The sequence below is a fragment of the Ctenopharyngodon idella genome, chromosome 20 (genome assembly GCF_019924925.1).
Source record: "Ctenopharyngodon idella isolate HZGC_01 chromosome 20, HZGC01, whole genome shotgun sequence".
NCBI classification, from domain to species: domain Eukaryota; kingdom Metazoa; phylum Chordata; class Actinopteri; order Cypriniformes; family Xenocyprididae; genus Ctenopharyngodon; species Ctenopharyngodon idella.
In genome coordinates, this window is record NC_067239.1 from 20,605,600 (window position 1) to 20,628,626 (window position 23,027).

The following is a 23,027-nucleotide window of genomic DNA, read 5'->3' on the forward strand; positions in this document are numbered from 1 at the left end:
TGGCAACACTTATTTTCCTGTTTATAAATGTTAAGCTGCTTTGAAACAATCTGTTTTATATCGCACTATATAAATAAATGTGACTACTTGACAATTGATGCTCAATTTATAGTACCAAAAATATTTTTAATGGGCAAAATGGTAATAATAATATTTGCAGTCCTGCTACCCATTTGGTTACATTGTTGCAAAAATCACAAGCCTCATATGAATGTTTAGTTTAGTTTAGTTTAGTTAATCCGGAGGTTCAGCACTGGCCTTCACTGACAATTTGTATCAATGGTCTCTCATTACTTAGTGTCATATCATGTCCTTTTTGTTAATTGCTAAATACAGACCTGGCCCTGAGATCTGAAGAGCATAAGGCTCAGTTCAAAAGAGCTGACAGAGAATCAGAGGTTAAAGAGCAGGTTTGTTTTATGGGCTCAGAGGGCAGACTAGAATTGCTTTAACCTTTTAACACCACCTGGCCTCCCTTTAGGCAAGTTCTGACAAAAATTAGGGCCAGAAGTATTGTGCAAAGAGCTGTATGTCTGCCACACAATGAGAATATCAAAATCTATTTCAGCATTAAAGCTTTTGTTTCTCCTCTCTTTTAACTGTGTGTGTACGTTTGACAGAATATGTTTGCAAGTTCACTTTTGTGTTTGCTTGTTTGTAAAAGATTCTTTCTCCCTGCCAGGGATTTTTCCATCAGCAGATCTTTAGACAGAAACAGATGCTCTAAACTTCCACAGCCGGGAGACTCCAGGAGAAAGTACTCAACTAACCTTTCAGAGAAATATTTATGTCTCTTTTGGTATCGTTGATTGTTTATTCATTTCTCCTTTCATTCAGCCCACTCTTCATTGAAAAAAAAGCAATAAATGGATACACAGAACTTTGCTATATTAAATAAAGGTTACAGATGCAGCTTAGTGATTAGCAGTATGTGTTTTAAAAGCGGTCAGACTAGTGCAAAATGGGTCAAAGAGTTGGTTGGGCACTGATTACAAAAACAGCAAAATTATGAAACAAGAAAAAAAGGGAACATTCTTAACAACGCTGAATGAATGCCACGAAAACCCTAAAAATTAGAAAAGAATCGAATAAACTCTCTCAGTCTCAACAAAAACTCCATCATGATATTTGAAAAGCTGGAATTTATGGCAGGTCTGGAAAGTACTTGAACTAAATGCATAATGTCAAGCAAAAGCCCTTGAGCTATATGGAAACAGAGCAGTGCGCAATGGAGCCCTGAGCAATGGAAAACAGTATGGTCTAAGAGTCATCTTCAGCCCTATTTCCTGCTTCCAGTTGGGTTACGATTGGATAAGGCCAAATGAGGCCTTTAACCTGCAATAACCTGTTAACGATGGTGTGAAACTGTGCTGCTGTATAGTGGCCATGAAACTAATGTAAGAAAGGAATTTATTCAGCATACGGGGCTTTTTGAGTTACAGACACTTTGAAAACTGAATCTATATAAAAACATGTCAAACCAACTAGACCAGGGATGGGCAACTTCGATGGTGACGAGGGCCAAAATTTTTTCTCCTTAATACCAGGGGGCCAGATTACTAATCCACACCTTTTACACGGTCTTACTCAATTTACTTTTTAATAAGGGAAATTAATGTACAATTAATGTAATTTTTTTTAAAGATTTTATGAACTGTTAAACTTGTGCAATTTTGCTAATACAAATGGGAAACTTTGTTTTTAGTTGACAAGCAATATTACTCCAACAAGCAAATGTAAACATCTCAATTGCATTATCTGTAAATTTGCAACAAACAGATGTACTATCCCCTTTTTTTGATTACAAGCCTAGAGAACATTTTCAACTCAGCCTGCTTAAAAAGTGCTTAATTAAAAAAATAGTTGTTCCATATGGCATTACTATAATCCACATCCACATATTACCATGAAAAATAGTATTTTTTTTTTTTTTTTTTTTAAATGTATAAGAACATAATTAAGTGCATACATTCCTGTCATTCATTTGGCAGAAAATGGTTTTGTTGACTATGCATTTTACCTTTGAAAACTAAGACAAGTGCAACTCTGCGTCACATGTGTATCTTTCATACTTCTCGTTAGCCGCTTAATTAATTTGTGTTCATGTTGCTCAAATATCATGTTTAGCAAGCTACGGAGAAACCGGCAGCCAGGCAACAGACAAGTGACCAATCCTGAGTGACGACGTCACGTCACTACTCGCATTCTCGCAGAACGGTTCGGCACGGTTGGCTAATTCCGGGCGGAGAACGGTTTGTAATCGTGCCGTGCCGTACCGGGTTCAATTGGAAATACAACTGGAACCGTTCCTTACCGTTCATCTGTTCGGCCCGACAGTGGAAAGCGGATTTTGTGAGCAGTGAAGTGGTGTAATGGCAATTTACAATAAAATCTTTCATTACAGATTTCGTTTCCAAACAAATCAAACATATGGGCGACCCCTTGAACTTGGTAAAAAGATAATCCCTTAACCATCCTGATTGGATGGTGAAAACACGTTTTTTTATTTTTTCATTTATTTTAGTTAATTTTAGTAAACTTTCACATTAGCGTGCACATCCTACGCTGTTATTAATACGGGGATCGGCTGGAAATAGCGACCTTTCCTGGATTGGTTTAGCATTAACATTATAATCTGAACGCAATCTTTACATTACTTGCTTTTCAAATATCCAGTGGGGCCGTATTTAAAGACATGGCGGGCCGCCAGTTGCCCATCCCTGAACTAGACTAACAGACTTGTCTGAACAAACTATAGTTTTTGAGTTCCCTCAAATTATGTGCTGCTGTTATATGATTATTATGGAGCCCCTTAGAGGACAGGGTTATGGGGAAAAATAGTTAAATAGTTAGGTCATATTACAATTAATAAGCCAAGGAACATCTTATTATGCAATTACTGATCCTTAATGATGTTCCCATTTTCATTCCAACACTCCATACTAAAAATAAAATGTGACTCTTCAGCACCAGAATGAGGTAAACTTCATTGAACCTTCATGAATTAGGATCTAGAGCATTGCATACATCCATTCCCTCACCTTTTCAAGAACTGAAAGAATTTCCTTCTTAAAGAATCTTGAAAGGTCATACTACATTGACAGTAATCCAGGAAGTATTGAAGTTATTCAGAGGGTGGCCTTGATACGTGTCTCACTTATGTTGTGCAGTCCCTCTAAATACGTCAGTCCTGAGATTAGGCCACGCTTTGATCATAGTAACACTGCCTTCTGTCCATCCTGCATCCAATCATCTTCTAAACCCGCTTATTCTGTTTAGGGTCACTGGGGAGTGTTGGAGCCTATCCCAGCATATTTCAGGCCAAAGGCAGCGAGACACCCATGGACAGGTGGCCAATCCATCACAGGACCAGCCACGATCGGACAGTTCTGATATATGAGGAACATCTTGCTTATTAACCAGGGAGAACAGCCATGTGTTGTACAGTTTAATTTGGGCTTACACAATATTTTTATTAAATTTAAAAGAATAGCAGACTCAACGCCACAACTATAACGATAATGGCACAGAGGAACGATGGGTTTTTGGTTAAATGGCTGAAATAAGGTCTGTGGTGAACACAAGCTCAATACACTTTCACGTTTTATTCTACAACATAAAATACATCAGTAAATGTAAAATCCTTATTTGATGGTGAAGATTACCATATATGGACTTGAGAATCGGTTTCCTTGATAATATTTCAGCAATCATTACATGTGTTTACTATTAGCTGTTTAGAATCAGAAGTAGCAATGAATGAATCATTCTTTTGATCTAATCCCTGCGGTGACCGAGAGTGCTCAATACACTGAAACTGAAGAAAACTCAAGCAAATAGAAAAAACACCAGCAAATTAAGAAAACATCTTCATCAATTTGACAAAACATGTGCTGCAAATACTCACAACACAACCAAATACATAAAACGCTCTGCAAATACTCACAACCCAAACAAATACAGAAACACGCTGCAAAGCACAGACCACAATGGAAAAGTTTCAAGGGGACCCCAACAATTGACGAACCTGGCTGGGACATCAGTGTTGCCAAGTCGGTTACACTGTTGCTGCAGGTTGTTTTCATGTCCGCGGGTTGAAGTGACCCCAAATAAGATGATATTTAGCCCCTGTAATGCAAATTTTACCAGGGGAACCCCGCCAAAAACACGGATTTACCCCTTGGAATGTGATTTTTACCATAGGACCCCCCTCTGAAATGAGACCGGGCTAGTTTTGAGTAGCAATTGGGCGGGTTTTGTTCTGAAAACCTGGCAGCCCTGTGGGACATGCTTGTTGTTCACTGTCTACTTCCAATGCAATAGAATACAGACATTGAACAATAAGCATGTCCCAGCCAGTTTCATCACTTGTTAGGGTTAAGATGTTTTTTCTATTTGCATGTGTTTTCTTCAGTTACAGCACGTTGAGCTCTCTCGGCCACCATATTAATCGGTCAGAGGGGTTTGAAATTGTTTGTCATTCCTGTTCTGAATCATTTGCAGCAGTTTCTCACATGCATTTAAATAGTTCTTAGTACTTAAACAGTACTAAATAGTACTTATTAAAATAGATTTATTATGTTATTATTATTATTATAATAAAAGAAAACTAAGAAAATGCACTGGATGAGGTGAATATTTACCTACAATCCACTGTAGGAAATAAAACTCGAAAATGTAAAGACGACTTATAGGTCTATATCCATAACAGTATAGAGTAGGCGTACAGCCCAAGTAATGATAAAAGGCTAGACACTTTTTAGCGAGTCATTGAATCAATCATTGAATCTCTTCATGAGTGAGTTATTGTCTCAATTGCTCATTTGATTCATTCAGGAACGAAACAAGTTACTTATGAATGTCTTTATGAGTGTGTCATAAATTGCTTAATTAACTTTATAGCATATGATAGTGTGATTTAATTATGTTATCTACATTTTTACTTTCTGATATTACAAAATGTGGTGTTGCAAAATGACCTTTGTGATTTTCCAGTTCTGTTTGGAGGTTGATGCATGGTCCCACACCCGTAGTTCTGCTCTGGGACTAGTCAAGGGGAAAAGATTTTGCAATTAAATTTTCTTGATGATGTTACTGTAATGTGCATAAAATGATAAAGTGCTAAAATCCATGCTGCAATGATTATGTAATGAAGGGAGAAAAAATGACTATACTCCCAAAGAGTTCTGGAACATGCTTAGTTTGTGGCACAATGGGGCTTAAATTGTCAGACTTAATTTCTAACAGCTGTTTAAATCTCGGGTGGTTACTGAGATGTTTACAATTATTGTGATTACTCTTTAATTAAAAGTAATTATTAGCACAGATTAACACAGTGACAAATGGAGAATGAAATGTTTTGTTATTGAGGGCAGCTGGTGAGCTGAGCAGGTGGGGAAGGGCTGTTGGTAGACGCAAGAAAAGCAGAGTGAACTCTCCAGACTTTCTCTTTTTTCGACTCTTAATTTGGGAGGTGTTGGCATGTTCAGAGAGAGACCTGTTCTGTCACACTGCGTTCTGTAGATTCAGTTCAGGATATTATTTAATGCAAGGTATTAATAAGCCATTATGCTTTATATTACTTTGGAAATCCTGTTGCCATGGGGCTAAGTGAATGAGAGCAACTTTTATATTTTTCCATGTAGCCTATGACTTGACTGACACTTAATGAGTTTTCAAGATGTTATTTCTGTATGGAATTTTGCAAATTTAATGACACTGTACCACAGCCAAGAGACGGGAGGGAAAAAAAACATTTTCTATTCATACGTATATATTTTTGGTTATTGTATTGTACAGATAAATTGTGCATGATTTCTTTGCCATGCTTCACCATCTATTATCATTAATGCATATATATAGATCTGCTCACATGCTTGATGTTTTTTTTTTTTTAAAAAACCTTTCCTACAGATGCAGCTGTGTCTTGTGCTACCATTGCACCTACTGAGTTTATTAATCCCAGTCTTGCCCAAATATGTTTTATGAGTTTCAGCATGTCATTTCTCCTGCCTGCTCGTCTCTCTGCCCCTCCATCATTCTTCTCGCAATGCTGCTCTATGTAGTTGGCCACAATGTTTGTCTCCTTGTGTCTAAGCACACATGATGATAATTCTGGCACAGGAACACATCCCAATGGAAAGCATTAAAATATAATTCAAGTCTGACGACCATGCAAGGATGCGGATAAGATGAATGTCTCTGCTACGCAATTGTCTGTCTATCCAGATGTTTTCTCTGTCTTTTTTCCCCTTCTCCTTCACTGCGTCTGTTTTCTTTATGCTGTCCATCTGAGCAGTATTAGAGGTATCATTGAACTGGTGTATCTCGAGAGGAGAATGGTTTTACCATTAGATGATGCAAGAGTGAGGGAGACACAATATTATCCGATTTGATCCTCTCTCAGTTCTCCTAGAATGACTCACTTAATTATGGATACTTTGAACTAAATATTTTTGGTGTCATACTGGCAGATTTTCCACAAAATCAAAATAATCTGTTTGTGTTGAAAGTATAAATTGTCTTTTTTATGACCAACATTAATACAGATTATTTGTTTTTTTATGTTTCCAATAACTAATATGCAGAACCACAACAATAATGAAAAAAGACATTATTGAGTAAATGCATTATGATTACTTATAACTGATAACTTATGTGTTTTTTATTATGTGAGATTATGTGTTTTTTTTTATAATCAATTAACACTGCTTTTGTCAATTATTACAAGGTGGACAAAATTTGTCACCAAAAATTCATTCGGTTTAACCAAAATTTCGGTTTTAACGAATGACACTTTTTGTTATACCGAATGACGATATTTTAAAACAATGCTAACAGGCTGATATCTAGCTAGCTAGCAAAAGGACAATCAAACATTTTATATGTAGTACAAGTTTTTAAAATATTACAACATTTTCCATGGATTATAGAGGTTGTACCAAATGACCTGATGTTTCGGGACATGCGTATGAGCAAGTTAAAACATGAATTTGTCAGATAGTTAAGAGAGAGTTAGTTACTTTGCTTCATGACCATGTGGTCCTTTGCAGGTGTCTGAATGATGTTACATCCTGTCACTTGATATTGACCGCATGACTTGATCCAAAATGGTCCCTTTATATTGGTTACTCCAAATGACATCAATGAAATTCCTTTTTCCGGACATTCTTTCTCATAACAAAGCAACGACTTCTTCACATAATTTTAATACCATTTTGTACTATGTTGATATATGATGTTATAAAATCATGCCAGAATAAAAAATATATACAATTATTACATTTTAAGATATTTTAATCATAAATGAAATGGCTGTATTGGCCTTTGGACGGTTAAACCTTTTGACACTTCAAAATCTTTAAAATACCTTTATATGTAGCAAAATAAACCTTTTGGATTCAATAAAAGAGATCAAGCTGTACTATCTTACATACTTTGGATGTCATATCTTTGTTTTTTATTATCATTAAGGCCTTTGGACAAAAAAGAAAAAAAAAAAAGATCTGTCACGTCATTGATCCATTTAAACAGAACATCTGCAGTGCTTCACTATAGTTACCTAAAATAAGATAAAACCTTTCCCCTATAAGAATAGGTCAGACTTTATCAGTACTTGTATTCAAGTATTTGTTCTAATGTCAGTAATTCAGACAAACATGAAGAAAGGAAGTTCTTTGTCATTCATCACAGCGAATACTCCTTCTCACTCCACACCTCAGACCAGTTTGAATGAGTTCACATCAGCATGAAATGCAATATGAACACTTCTGTAATTGTTACACTGTTCGTTGCACTCTAGAGTTTCACCACTGCAAACATCAAGTCAGGAATGAAGAGCAACTTTGGAGCGCGGCGTGAATTCTTCCACAATAACATAGATATTCCACCTGTGGTGTGTTTGAGCCAGGGCCAGGCCCACCATCAGCCCCTCATGTGTTTCATTTTTCAGACAGAAGAGAAGGCGTAAGGAGTACAAAGGGGACCTGTGGATTTTTCCATAACGCCATCAGAGAAACCAGAGAAGTTCTGTGTTCTACAACTGCCTGTCATTCCATTATATCGAGACTTAATAGATGCATTAACAAAAGAGCAAAGCTGATGACCCAGCTGATTAAAGCCAGAGGGGAGACCTTTTAAAAAAAAAAAAAAATTATTGCAGCATATTTGTACCACGATTGTTTTTTCTGGCTTCAAAACAGCTGTTGTTTGAGAAAGTTAAGCGATTAAGTTTTCTTTTTATATATAAGAGTCAAATGGGGCTAATCTGTTTTGCGTCCCAAACAGTAAAACATTTCCTTGATGTGCGAAAAAAAAAATTGGGATTTGGTGTGGGATTTAAGAATCCATCTCAGGTGTGAGCAATTTCTTCTAAAAGAATGAATAGTTACTATGTCACGGATAAGCAATGAGAAGTTTGCCGGTCAGAGCGAATTGATCTTTACAAACCTCTCTACATGTGGCAATCATTTTCCACACTTAAATTCACACAATTAAATTCAGAACAAAATTATTTTATTGTGTTAGAGTTGTGGGTAATGCATGTGCTAATGAAAAAGTGTGCTTAATTTTAATGTGTGCTATAAGCAATAAAAGTCATTTAAGTACAAGGCTATTTAAGTCAGACACGACCAATTCAGTGATTTAATAACTTGAGACTCATTCAGATCGGTCAAATTCTGAAATAAATCATTCAATGCCATTTGTGAACCGGATCAACCAGTTATTAAAAAGGAAGAACTTTTAATATAGGCCTACTTCATGAATAAAATCATCACATGCAGCAAAGGGTGAGAAAGTCACATTACCATATTACTCACATTTCCTCTGAGCCAAATCAATTCATTATTTCTGCTGAAATTACAAGTTATCCATTCCTGCAGCACAAAGACACATATGTGTTTCAGGAAAAAAGGTTATTTATTACCACAGAAGGATCCTCCTTCATTAGGAACAGGCACCATGGGCATGTTTGTTTTTATTTTTTTAAGCACTCTGAGTGTTTTCTGATGGTTCTTAAACACTAACAGGAGGCGCTGCCACCACACTGCTTTGACTTGGCTTTAAAAGTGTGACTTCATCTTTCTCTAAGTGTTTACCTCTTGATGATGCTGCCATGGAAACGCAGTGATTTTGGGATGTGTATACAAAGGAAACTGAGGAATAAAAGACAGACTATGATCAAACTCACACACTTTCGACTCGAGAAGGCTTGTCAAGCTGCCATATTTATTAGAGCTTCATTTGTTACAGTGTAAGAGCAATATTAATATCAGTCTGTTGATTTGCTTTTTGGGGACCATCTGACTAATCGTTTTTCATCCAAAAATAATAAACTTGACTTGATCTGAAAATGTCCGCCAGTTCACTTGACACGCAAACTCAGATGCAGAGGTAAAGAAAACTGATTATTTTGGCAGAAATTTAGGTTGATGTCATAAGAAAATGAACAATCCTGTATTGATGTCAAAAGATATTCAAAAGTTGTGTAATTGGATGTGAGATCCTGTTTTTTTTATCCATCAATCCACTGCCAAATCCAAAAGGGAAAAACATAGAGACATTAAAATAGTGGGCAAAACAAAAAAAAGAAGAAATTAAAATAATGCTAACAAATTAAGCTAACATGGGATACTTTAAATCTACTAAAATGACACTACCCCGCAGTTAACCAATATTTAGGTATATTCATTTGATCAAGCTCCTACATGTCAAAATTATAAAAGGATACATTGAAACCATCAAATCCATTTGATAAAAATCAACTGGACAATTATTTTTTTTGATGGGGAACCAGAGTTCAGTGCATAGTCAAACTCTCAGGGTATAAGGAATGTGAATGATTTTGTTAGTGTGACTGTGTCAGTCGACTGATTTATAACTGTTGTTAAGGAGATGTAAAACCGAGCTTTGGATCTTATGATCAAAGGAAAGAACAAGTGGAGCAGGAGGAAAGGGATTCCCCAGAGACGACAAACGAGCTGCCCAGAGAAAGACTACGAGCCAGTACTTTTGCTTGTGTCTGAACATGTGTTTGTTTCTGTAGATCCCCAGAAAATATAAGATGGTGCTTTCTATGAAAAATAAAATATATACTGTATATATTTTTTATATGCACTTTGCAAATCTCATCAAGCAACAAACATCCTTGACACTACAATCCACGAATCAATACACATTTAAGGATTTATTTCCTAAAGCACATTGTCCCTAAAATATAATGCTACCCGAGTTATGCTAGCTCTCGTGTCTGTGTTTGCGTACTTGTATGAAGTATGTTTCTGGCACCATTCACATCAAGAACAAAATTACCTATAATGATAAAGATTTAAAAATCACTTTAACTGAATAGCAGAGTCCATGCCACAACTATTGACATTAATTATGAACGACATATAGTAAAGATATCATTGTGATCATTTTCAGAAAAAAAAAAAAAAATGATAGAAACACTGACAAGCGAAACAAAAATCACAATTCCTCATTTCCCCAAAATACAGTAGTCAACATTTGAAGTGGATCAAAAAAGTTCATCAAAGTTGTCCTAAGAAGGAGGTTTATAGCACAGCTTTGATGAAAGGTTTTGATCCACTTCAAATGTTGACTACTGTATAATGCTACCTAAGTTAGCTCTCACACAAAGACTTGTGCACTCATTACTATGAATGGGAATAAGTTCCGCCTTCTAAATAAAAGAGCCAGTCGCCTATTGGTAAAATCGTGAATCACTACAGCTGCCTTAGAAGCTCCAGTTGCTATAGAAATAGTCAGTGTTTTTGCTGGTCCAGCCTGAAAAATGCAGATATTGTCATGATTTGAGCACTTATAAACTAAATTATTGAGACAATTGTCAGATTTCATTGGTGATTTCAAATATGAAATTTGATTGTAAGCTTGGTGAACAGCTTTGGAGAACTTGATGTTTCGCCATTCGAAGAGATAGGAGCTGTACTTGCATAACTGAAATAGCTGCCCAAGAGGAGTTTCAAAGATGGCTGCCGAGTGAAATGCCCTCCCTTAAAGGGACTTTGCTCTCATGTCTATGTTGGTGTACTTGTGTGATATGTTTGAAAATGATTTTAAAGCATGATAGAATTAGTGTCACAGAACGTAAACAGTGCGAGCTGCTTACAACAAACAGAACATTATGGAACGTTGGTCTGTGTGGACACTAATACTTATACCCTATTTTTAATGTAGGCTAAGAGAGTGCACAGCTATTTGAATGTGTGAGGTTTCAGGTTTCAGCTGCTTACAGTTATATTTTAGCTGTACAAAATCAGTCCGTTATGCTACTTGACGTTGCAAACTGTTAATTTTTATCATATTATTTTAAATTATTTTATCGCAAGCATAAACAAGTTGTGATAGTCTTTTTTCCCTATTGTGACTATATGAGTGAAATGGCTTCACGAACAAGAAAAAATGTAGTGCGGGACTTGAATTTGTCCGTTGGGAATTGACTGGATCTTTAGATCGTTGTCATTTGCTATTGATGTGATTTCATGTGAGTGACAGGTTGTCCCGCCCTCATGCCTGTAAACAAGCCATCAGAGAAGAGGAAGGAAGTTACTTTGATTAAAGGTTATGAGGGCATATGATTTTTTTTTTTTTTTTTTGAAATAACGATGTGCACGGATAAATCATTTATAAGAAATACTACAAAATTCGATAAAAACAAACAAACAAACAAACAAACAAGACTTGTCAGTTTTGATTTTACGTCAGAAAAAGAACGGGGTTTGCGTCTATAGGCGCTGTGCTCTCAACTCATAGGGGTTGACAGCATCTATTATAATGGGTTTTATTTGTTTTTGACGTGCCGCGACGCATCGCTCGCATCCGGTATAGACGGTGAAAGTGTTTAACAGTATACAATAAAGCCTCAGTAACCGCCATTAGGCTCCGTCATGGTGTTCTTAAGACCTTTTGCTCAGTGCAGGTGTTAATCTTCATTCATCCCTCAGCAAGCACACTGGAAAAGCCCTTTCTGACCGTTCATCTTACACCAGACAATAGCCATTTGTATGGTTGTCACTTCCTCAACTTGGGAGAAGAAAAAGTGGGATCATATTGAATGTGAGTGTAACCAGATACCGACTATATTAGAAATAATAATAAAATATATATACTTTTGCACACACAGCAGTCCTGTCACGTGGAGTGGTCCGTGGTTACACCCAAACACAATAACAAATGGTGCTCTGTCAGACGGGTGGAGCGCTGCATTTTTTGTCCTCATGAGTCTCATGTCTAGCAGCCATAATGTGCACAGGCAGAGATGATTATGTAACACTGTGTTTAATATCAGTGTCCTTGTACTGCTAGAGTAATTACTGAAATCGTCAGACTCTGTTTGGTTATTGCACAAGATGTGCTCATGCCAAAGAACATTATATGAATATTTTATAAAATATAAATGTATATTGAAATATGACTCCATTTATGTGATTTCCAGAGTCCCAGGAACGTAATGCTTCTCCACGGCAGGGCTACTTGGCTCGGAGCACCGGCTGGACACAGGAGCTATGGGCCCTCGCTCTTTCTGCTGTATGTTTACATCTCTTCTGGTGAGTTATGACAGGTTTTCCATGCGAAGGTTAGGTGAGTCTGTGTTTTGGCAGGTTTGTTACTTGCTGGAATGAAAAAAATAACTGGGAAATAACTGCAATGCAAGAGGGAGTTACCACCAGAAAACTCCAGAAACATATTACATCATGTCCCAGGTATTTTAGGAGATGAAAAACCTGTGAGTAATTTTCCTTTGATAGTTGGAGTTTGTGATACAGGTAGCAAAAAACAAGGTAAGAGGGAAACAATGTGAATATAATCACATAAATATCTGATATTATCTGTTAAAAGCTTTGATGAACAGATATATCCACATATGTAACCAGATATTGCATTAATGCGTTCCAGGTTGGTGTATTTTGTCTCTGTTCAATGACCATCAATTTTCCATCACATCACCCTTTCTAAGCACATTGCCATTTATGGCTGAATTTTTTTATTTATTAATTTATTTATTTTTATCATTCGATTTCAAAAGGTTACGACTAAATCTGTTGTTATTGTTAAATAAAACTAAAACTATTAAAACTCATTTGAAATAATGCTAAAAATACTGAAAATGACTAAAAACTGAAAATATAAAAATAGGCATGATGGTTGAATACATAAAGCATTGTGCACCACCTCCTTTATGTTCTTATATTGTAAGCATCAGGCTTAAAGCTTTGTATTATAAATCTTTAGGTGTCGTATGTGTTTTCTATGTGTTATAACACATTTGACCTGTGATGTAATGGACTTTTCTGTGTTCATCTACCTAGTGCCAAACTGTGTCAACAACAATGCTTTAATTTACAGCCTTACACACTCTCCTGTGTATTAACGGTGCACAAAACACTTTATGCACACCAGCACAACCTTTGACTGCTTTTAAACGATTTTACAGCGGTGGGCCTTTTGCCCTTCACCACAGAGAGGCCAGTACCGCTCACAAAGCACTGCGGTTTTACGCATGACTTAATTGGGTGCCAAACATGGCATTATAGAGATTAATTTTAAATGATCAATCACACATTGGGAATGGTGGTAGTTTTAAAACATTAAACTCTGCCAGTTTGGCAGGGAAACCCAGTCTATGTAAATCTATGTTAAAAGTGCACAGGGTACATATTAAACTTCCAGGCGCTAGAAAAACACCAGAGCTCAGATATAAATGGCTTAGCCTATCTGTCCTGGTTAGACTAGTGTGAGACTTACAGAAAGCCAGAATCCCTCTCCTATGTGGCAGTCAATGAGTTCAAGATGAGGACATGATCCCAATAATGTAGTAGCCTTATTGATTGTCACTGTAAAGAACTGCTAAAGTCATTCTGTCATGTTCTGGATTGTATAGTTTGGACATAAAACTCAAACTGGCCCTCTGCTGTAGTCTGGCACTGGCTGAGGCTGGTAATCTTGCACAGATACTCTGAGTAAAACAAAGCACAGAGGCAGAAAATTATCAGGACACATGTAGATTATATATTATTATGCCAAATTTATTAAACAGAGCCTTACCTCAGCAAAATATATTTCTGTCATGACAACTCTCGGAATGTTTGGTCTGGTATGCTGCTGCTGGTTATTGCTGCTGCTGCAGAGCAAGTACGGGACTTTTTTTTTTACTGCCAATACATACACGACACGCTGCTGTGAGCAAGACAGACATGCTGCTGCTGTACATTATAGCGTACATAAATTACACATAGCAGATCTATACAGGTGGAGCTGGGGAAGGTGGAGGGTTTCTGAAAGCACGCTGAACTGCTATAGCAAATGCTAACCAAGTATTTGAAGGTTGAGCAGCAAGTTCATTGGCTAGAGAATTATGTGATTGCAAGAAGATTGGGTTAAGGACCTATCAGCCTGTGCCATCTAGAGTTTTATGACAGAACTTTGTAAATTTTATACATTTATTTTATACACAAAATTTGAGGGCTTTCTGATGTTGGTATGAGAATACTGCCTTCATTTTGTATCTTATAACTTGGAAATGTTCTTTACAGCACAGTAACATATTTTATTTTTGTGTTACAGTATATTTTAGAGAATTCAGTAATTAATGAACTGCCGAAATGTAATTGTGTATCTCAGCAAAATTATAGTGACTACTAACTGATAAACATGCAGCTATATGGTGGATTATAAGCATTATGGCAATTCTTCAGCAGGTTAATCAATCTCTCTCTCTCTCTTTCTTTGCTCTCTCTGTCCTGACTTTCTTTCGATGATTTAATCCTTTTAGTATGAGTGGTAACATTTTCCAGCCCAAGTAGCGCATGACCTACTTTGAAAAGAGATGCACAAATAGCATGTGGAAAACAGTTTAGATCCTGCTTTACTTCAATTTGAATAACTATACTTTTATACAAAATTTTAGGTAATTGTGACCCATAAATCTAATAAAACTGGGTCTCATCTGGTGAGACTTACTGAGCTATTATCATTTTTGGTTAAAAAATTACAATAATCCCAAAACCAAACAGAGAAATAGAGAAAGTACGGATTAACAAACATATTGTAAATCTTCAGCTGAAATAAACCACATTGCAAGGCAGTCGTAATTGCTTAGGCAACTTCCTTGGTTTTCCCTACAGCCATTAGGGTTTACAATAGCATCTGGCCAAAACAAAAGAGAGAACACTACGTGTGTAGCCATTAATGGGATTGTTTAACAGAGTTAGATGTCTCACATGTGTAGTTCTCCATTAAATTAAAGGCTAATGTTTTTTTAATGCTTTAATTCCCTGTAAAACTTCATTCAGCAGACCTTCATTATTGTCAAATTATTGAGCAAAATTCAGTAATCTTTGATAAGCAATAGTGATCAGTACTAAATTATGCCACAGATTAGTCTTATAGTACCACAAATACACACATAGGACAAACAGACATGGTCATTCTGTCACATTGGAAACTGCCATCAGTAAAATTATGGAAAAGTAACTAACTTTAATCCGCAGCCAATCAGCAACTTCAAATGTTTCATTGACTATTGCAGGCCTCTCCAAGTCCATTACTGCTCGGGAAATGGAATTTGTGATGTGTAGTGTTAACTTTGTGACCAATGCTGTCTTTTCTGATTAGATTAAAGTCATTGGAGTACACTCTAAAAAATGCTGGGTTGTTTCAATCCATGTTTAGGTCAAATATGGACAAACCCAACCGTTGGGTTTAAAAAGTTAATTAAAAAATTTGGGTTTGCCCACATTTGAAAACCTTAGATATTTGATCATGCGGTTCCCATGTGGCAATGTTGTGTGGTCTTTGCGATGACAAGATCGGTGACCTGCTCAAATATCCCTCATGTTCTCTAATCCCACGACATCTTACATGTTTGTAAATATATTTGCCACAAGATATTGTTCCATTGCACGCCACTCTGAAAATGCTCTTTTGTAGAAACAGTTTCTCTCTCGCCCACTTCCTCTTTTAACATCTTTAGCAGATGTGTTTGTCCGGTCTCATTTTGCTCTCTCTCTGGCTGCCAACTTCAGACTCATTATCTGTTCCTCTTACAGAAGATGAATTGATACATTCTGAATTTCTTGGAAGTATAGCCAAAAGTTTTCAATTTTCACTGTTTATCATTGATTTGTGATTTGAGCTCTATAGATATTTGTTGACTGAATGATGGCAAGTTAAGAACAGTCATTGTGTACTTTTAAATATAAAGGATCTTCTCATGTCTGTTCTTTAAAAATAACCATTACAATACCCAAGTCTGGAAAAACACATAAGAGATCCTTTAGGCATGTGGATTGTGACCAGGTGCCAAATAAAACATCAGTGGGTTTTAATTTAATGATAAGGAACTGCTGTACTCACAGATAAGAATCCTTGCCTTTTCTCTCTTGATTTAAATCCAGCTGATGCCAAAGTGAGACTAATTATGGAAGGCATGCCAAATGATGACGCACCTTTCTAACAATGCCAGAATATATGAATGGATGCCAGTCATTGAGCTGACGTCCCATAATTATTGTTTATTTTTAATGATGGGAAAGTATTCAGTCTTCATATTGAATAAAAGATGGGAATAATAAATAAGAATGATAAAAAAAGGATATAAAGTGCAATAAAATTTATTGCACGGCATGTAGGAGGAAAGAACCTTCTAGGTATTTGTAATTTTGGAAGTTATAGGCTTTTAAATGTGTCAGAATAAAGTGTTATTGCTAAAACACCTCATCCGAAATAGATTTAGAAAAGGAGGATCAGTTATTACCACTTATTATTATGTGGAAAGCCCACCACAGTTGCATGACCACAAACACGTACGTCTCAATCAGAAAGAATTCAACCTTTCTTGACAATGTGTTAGATACATAAAATGTGTTAAGATGGTGACTGTAATATTTCCCTGATTTTTTTATTCTTGTTTTTTTGTACTCTGTTAATATATTGTACAGATAACGAAAAAATATAACTTTAACTTTTTTCTAGAAATGTAGCAGTGTGGGTCTTTAAAGAAGATCACAAAAGAGATTTGCAGTAATCTGATTGTGATCAATATAATTAATATAAAATACTATTTTTTTTTAATTATAGACATGGTGTGTAATAAAAAGAAGTCTGTGGAACCTTATTATTTCTCAAAGGGAGATGAAGATGTTACATTTTCTCCATAGCACCTTTATTCAAATTTGAACCATTCCTGAGCAAATAAAAATAGTTTTTTTTTTTCAATCTGCCCTAATATGGGCAATACTTCCATGCCAACTTTTCTTCAAAAAGAGGGTAATACAAAAAAGTAAGATTATAAAACCTCAGCAAGTTATATAAACAACAGCAAACATCACTCACAGATAAAATTGTTACATCATTGCAAATGTCATATTTTTGTTCTCAGACATTACTTTGTCATTTGATTTTGTGCTTTGATATTTAACAAGCCAACAATTTGTGTTTCTTTGAAGTTACTGTAAGATAAATATTCCAGGTGGAATTGAATGTGAAATAATTACTAATACAGAACACATGAAAATAAAACACTGTTAATAAACTCAAATACACATGCTGCAATTTCCTCATATACAGACTGATTTAAAAAAAAAAAGTGCTTGATATCGAATATGTAGAAATATTAGTGTTACTCAAAGTACTATATTCCTTCCATCAGAAGCAGTTGCTATATGATTTATGTTTGGTTGCCTTGGTGAGCAATAGTTCACCTCTGTGATTGGCTGGTAGATATAGGAAGAGAACACATGGTATGTGATTGCCTGTGGAAATGTCCTCTTGGAGTTTCCCCCTGTTACCACTTTCCAGGGATTGGAACTCCACATTCATACCAGCCAACGAAAGGATGCGGTGTGCGCCTGCCGATGGCCCCGAAATTCACTGGCTCTTGTCTGTATGAGCGATAATATCCTGAAATCCACAAACGGCATCTTGTTACAGTGCTGATTGATCACCCTCTTAAGCAGCAGTGAGTAAACACAGAGATGACATGAAGATTTAAGGCTTCAAGTGAAGCCAGACTACAGAGCAGATATTTCGTACCTTGAGCTGTGGGTAGGTTGAGGGAGAGATTGTGTGGTCCTGTCCTTCCATCTAGATAGGAGTCCACAAACTGGCAGTGGTCCTCTCCATGGCCAAATGTATCAGCAATGCTGTAGAATGTTTCTGAAATGGAAAACAGTCATAGCTTGAGTATCCCTGAGGACCCAAACCTCAGACAGTGTGCTGTGTTTAGCTGAGGGAAACTGTGGTTTGGATTGGATACTTCCAAGGCTTTCAGGCCAGCACTCCGAAAACAGGCCGCTTCATATTACAGACAAACTAAGCAATAGATTAAAGTTTTAAATGTATTATGTTGTTAGAAAGGAAGGTCAGTACCTTTCAGTCCATCTCCCATGAATATCTTATAGCGCAGTGAGTTGCAGAGGACGACACCTACAAATTTCCTGTACCAGGTGCGCTTGACAAACTGACTTCCTTTACAAGAACTGTGGGCTGGGTTATACCTGAATGAGAATGGGACCCAGATGGGCTCCCCACCTAGAAAGGAAATGAATGTCAATAACAAATATTTTTAATTTTAGGTCATTACATTTGGAAGATATCATGAAAAAGAGAACAAGTAATCAGGATTCTTATCAAAAGACCTGCTTAGATCAGCTGTTTTTTGCTAGTTAGTGCAAACAGAGCAATGCTGACTCATAGCCTAGCTCGATTAGTACAATCTTTTCTGATGAAGATGGTTGACCAAGGTAATCTTGCTGGTTGTTCGGACACCAGCACATCAGAATAAAAAATAAAACAAAACAAGCTAGTCTTTTTAGCACATGAAGAAAGAAAGGTTACTTTAAACATACAGCGATATAATGTTTAATGATATGTCTCTTACCTGGGGGTCTCTCTATGAGCAGGGGGTCATCTAGATTGAAGAAAACACAAATTTAATTTGTATTTATTAAATTTTTTTAATCCAACAACGTTTATGTGGGTTCAGACAAGAGAAGACTCACCTGACTCTGTGACGTACGTTAAAGTTTCACTGAGTGGCCCCAGTCCAAAGACATTCTTTGCTTGAACTTTGAAGTAATACCTAAGAACAAGAATGAGAACATATATGTATAAAATCTGTCATATTTAAAGCATGGTTTGCTGTCATGAAGAGACTATTTTTATGAAAGCATCTTGTGTACATCTAAAACTCAACTGAACACTCACTCCTAACTTAATGTTACAATGAGAGTAGAAGGATCGAATGACACAGCGGGATGGAGGAAAGTAAAGGGATAGGAAAAGGGCGAGGAAATAAAAAGAAAGAAAAAATTTGTAGGAAAAATAAAGTAAATGAAAGCAAAAGGGAATGGAAATTAAAAGAAAAACAAGAAAAATGAAAAAGTAAGAAAATAAAAGGAAAAAGAAGAAATGAAAGGGTAGGACAAATGAAGGAAATGAAAATGGATAAGAAAAAATTAAAAGAAAAAAGAAAAGGTTAGGAAAAAGGCAAGAAAATGAATGGAAAAGAAAAAAAGTGTAGTAAAATAAAAGGAAATGAAAGCGAAAGCGAAAGGAAATTAAAAGAAAGGAAAATTCATTGGAAAAATAAAAAAAAGGAAATGAAAGGAAAGAAAAAGGGTAGGATAAATAAAGGAAACAAAAAAGGATAGGAAAAATGAAAAGGAAAAAAAGGAAAAGAAAAAAATGGAAGCAAATTGAAGAAAAAAAAAGATAAAAATGAAAAAAAAAGAAAATGAAAAGGAAAGAATAGAAATGAAAATAGATAACTGAAAATAAAATGAAAATGTTAAAGAGGAAAAGAGGTTGGAAAATAAAAGGAAAAAGGAGAAAAATAAAAAAGCAAATGAAAAGGGATAGGAAAAAAATGAAAAGCAAAGGAAAGGACACAGTTAAAATGTGCGTTTATAAAACGCGCATGAGAGGAAATTATAAGAATGAGCCTCTGGCAAAAAGAAAAGGTTGACAATAATGACAAGAAGAGGCTGCATGTCAGAGAGGGTGAGCAAGAGAATAACACATCAACATGGAATTTCCAGTCTGACAAAACCTCTTTGTGACAAATACCAGACCACAAGTACTTATTCTGCCCTGACTCTGGCACATCCTTTACCTCTGAGTATAAATTAGACAAGCAAAGAAATTAAACCAGAGAACTGTGATGAAGTTCAAAGGGCTGAGCTAACAGCACTGTTCTGCCCGTGAGAAGCTGTTCAGTAAGCTCACGCTTCACTTAGTTTAACTCAGGACCCGTTTAATGACATAAAATCAGCACTGCTGGATCAAATTAGCACAGCCACGTGGAAACTCTGACCAAAATAAAGAGAAAATGGACAATTACAGTCAGACCGCCAGAGGGAGAGTGGGGGATTTATCATATATTATTAAGAATGTGTGTATGTATATGTGTGTCTTATTTTTCCTTGTTCTTCTGACCATAATTCTTCATGGAACTGATGAAAGCTCCAGTCTCGATATGGCATCCAAGTGGTTTGTCATTGTTGCTTTGACTAAGAAGGAGCTGTTATTGTCCACAGTGTGGGCTATTTACCTAGTTCTAAAAGCTATTGCAAATCATTCATAAAACTTATCAACACTTCATGCCTGAATTATAAAGATGTCAGTCACTGAGCTCGGTTGAGAGGCTATAATAACAGAGGCTTCTAAATGAATCCCAGGGGACAATAAAAACAAATTCATCCTCACATTCCACACTTATGAACCAAACATCTCTAATGAGTGCATTTGCATTCAAGTGTTTTCTCAAGGTAGTGATGGAGAGAGTGCATCTGTCTGTCTGGGAAAGTGTACAAAACAAATGCCAATCAAACCTGGGGTGTTGCACACAGCTGCATGCATTTATGTATGCGTGAGAAACCCTAGCGTAGGCCTAGAAGAGATCTGCAGGTGACTTTTGCATTTTCTGCACTGATTTTGAAGCGAAATCTGCGCTGAGAGTATTAATACATTTAATAAACAAACATGCGTAAAGGATGTGCAGAACTTTCTGAATGTTGGATGTTTTAATTTTCCGGAAATCTGTGGAACAGCTCCTGGGTGTCGTAATGCACAACTGAAGGCATGCTGCTTGGTGAAGAAAGCATTTAGAAGGGTCTGGTAGGCAGAAATTACTTCACATCTGTGGGAAATGTCCAGACAGCCTATAAACACCTCCTTTATCTACTGCTGCAAAAATGTGTTGGTAGAGGTTTACAGTATTACAGTGAGAGCAGCATTTGAGAAACAGACACATGAAGACACAATAGAGTTCATTGAAATGGGCTTGAAACTGAGTCTTGACCAAAGCTGGCAGTTATGGAGGACCAGTTATGGATGGATGGATGGATAAATAGGAAAATAAATAAAGGAATAAATGACTTGATAAAACAAATATAATTCATTTTTTAATTAAATTTAATCCTGAATTTATTTTTATATTACTTTTTGATTCATCTTTTATTTATTTTTTAAAATGGCTTTTATTCTTTTTAACTTTTATTTATGTAGTATTTCATTCATTTTTTCATGTATTTTTATATTTATTATTTATATGTACAGGTTCTGAAGAGTTTCCACAGCATAAAATAGCAGTTTCTTTAACTCCTGTGGAGTGAGTGAAAATCTCATTTGTGTTTGTTTTTTTTGTTTTTTTTGAGGTTGAGAGGAGAAAAATGATTAATTATTTAATAATTATTAGGGCTGTCAGTTTAAAAGATTTGATTTAAGATGACTAAATAATACACCTTTGTGTAATTATTAGATTAGGCAGTTTGTATGGATGAAATTTATGCAACAGTCCTCTACTCATTCCAACAACAACAAATTATTTACACTACCGTTCAAAAGTTTGGGGTCAGTATGATTTTGTAATGATTTTGAAAGAAGTCTCTTATGCTCACCAGGGCTGCATTTATTTGATCAAAAATACAGTAATATTGCAAAATATTAGTTACAATTTAAAATAACTCTTTACTATTTTAATATATTTTAATGTATTCCTGTGAATTCTAACATGCTGATCTGATGCTCATGAAAAATGTCTCATTATTATCAATGTTCAAAACAGTTGTGCTGCTTTTTGTGGAATGCCATGATTTTTCAGGATTCCTTAATGAATAGAAAGTTCAAAAGAACAGCATTTATTTGTACGGAGCCCTGCACATGACATGCAAGAAAAAAAATTAAATCGTGCGAACGATTTACTATTTCGTTCCCTAGATTTATAAATCATGTGCATGTATATTTGAAATTGAAATCTTTGGTAAAATTACAAATGTCTTTACTGTCACTTTTGATCAATTTAATGCACACTTGCTGAATAAATATATTACTATCTTTAAAAAAAAGAGATTCGATGATAATTAAATTTTACCATTAAAAAAAAAATGCAAATGACTTTTGTCAAACTTCCTATCTGAGTTTGATTTATCAGTTCAAATCTGCTACAAAGATTCACAGAATCACACAGAACAGAATGAAACAAATATGTCAAACTGAATAGATGCATTAATGAGTTAAATATGACAGACCAACTAATTATATATATTAGTCCCTAGCTCCCATGACTTAACCTGTCACATATTTAACATATTCAACTACATCTTAGATCGGTTATCTTGTCAGATATAGTTTAAGACTTAGGAAAAAATGTTTGTACTATTCCTAGATGACGTTGCACAACAAGGGGAAGATAAATGGCGCATTCATTTAAATTTATTTCCAATAAATGAAGTAGAAATGATTTTATAGCTTTGTATACCAGCAAGCCTTCCCAGCATATTGTTGGACTAAGCATGATTTAGGAGGGGTCCCACAGATCTCCATTGAGAACGTGTTCCAGTTGTCTTCTTGTGAGCCTCTACATCAGAACTGCTTTGTATTCAATTTCATATAAAATTGTGGACTATAAAAAACACACAAATGAATGCGAAAAAAAAAAAACCATGCAAAAATACAAAGCATGTAAATTAGTGAATGACCGATGGAATATGTTTGCATCTGTGTGC

General features: G+C 35.8%; 1 protein-coding gene across 2 annotated transcripts in view; it reads right to left on the reverse strand.

Annotated features, from left to right (window-relative positions):
- Window positions 1-17,163: 17,163 nt before the first annotated feature.
- Window positions 17,164-23,027, reverse strand: part of fndc1 (fibronectin type III domain containing 1) — a 37,297-nt gene continuing 31,433 nt past the window's right edge. For both annotated transcript variants that reach the window (XM_051875930.1, XM_051875931.1), the window contains 5 exons: window positions 19,023-19,102; window positions 18,902-18,931; window positions 18,391-18,552; window positions 18,055-18,177; window positions 17,164-17,922 (listed from right to left, as the gene is read on the reverse strand). In XM_051875930.1, the coding sequence (XP_051731890.1) occupies window positions 17,807-17,922; window positions 18,055-18,177; window positions 18,391-18,552; window positions 18,902-18,931; window positions 19,023-19,102 (511 nt within the window). In that variant the 3' untranslated portion in view covers window positions 17,164-17,806. The remainder of the gene's footprint in view (window positions 17,923-18,054; window positions 18,178-18,390; window positions 18,553-18,901; window positions 18,932-19,022; window positions 19,103-23,027) is intronic.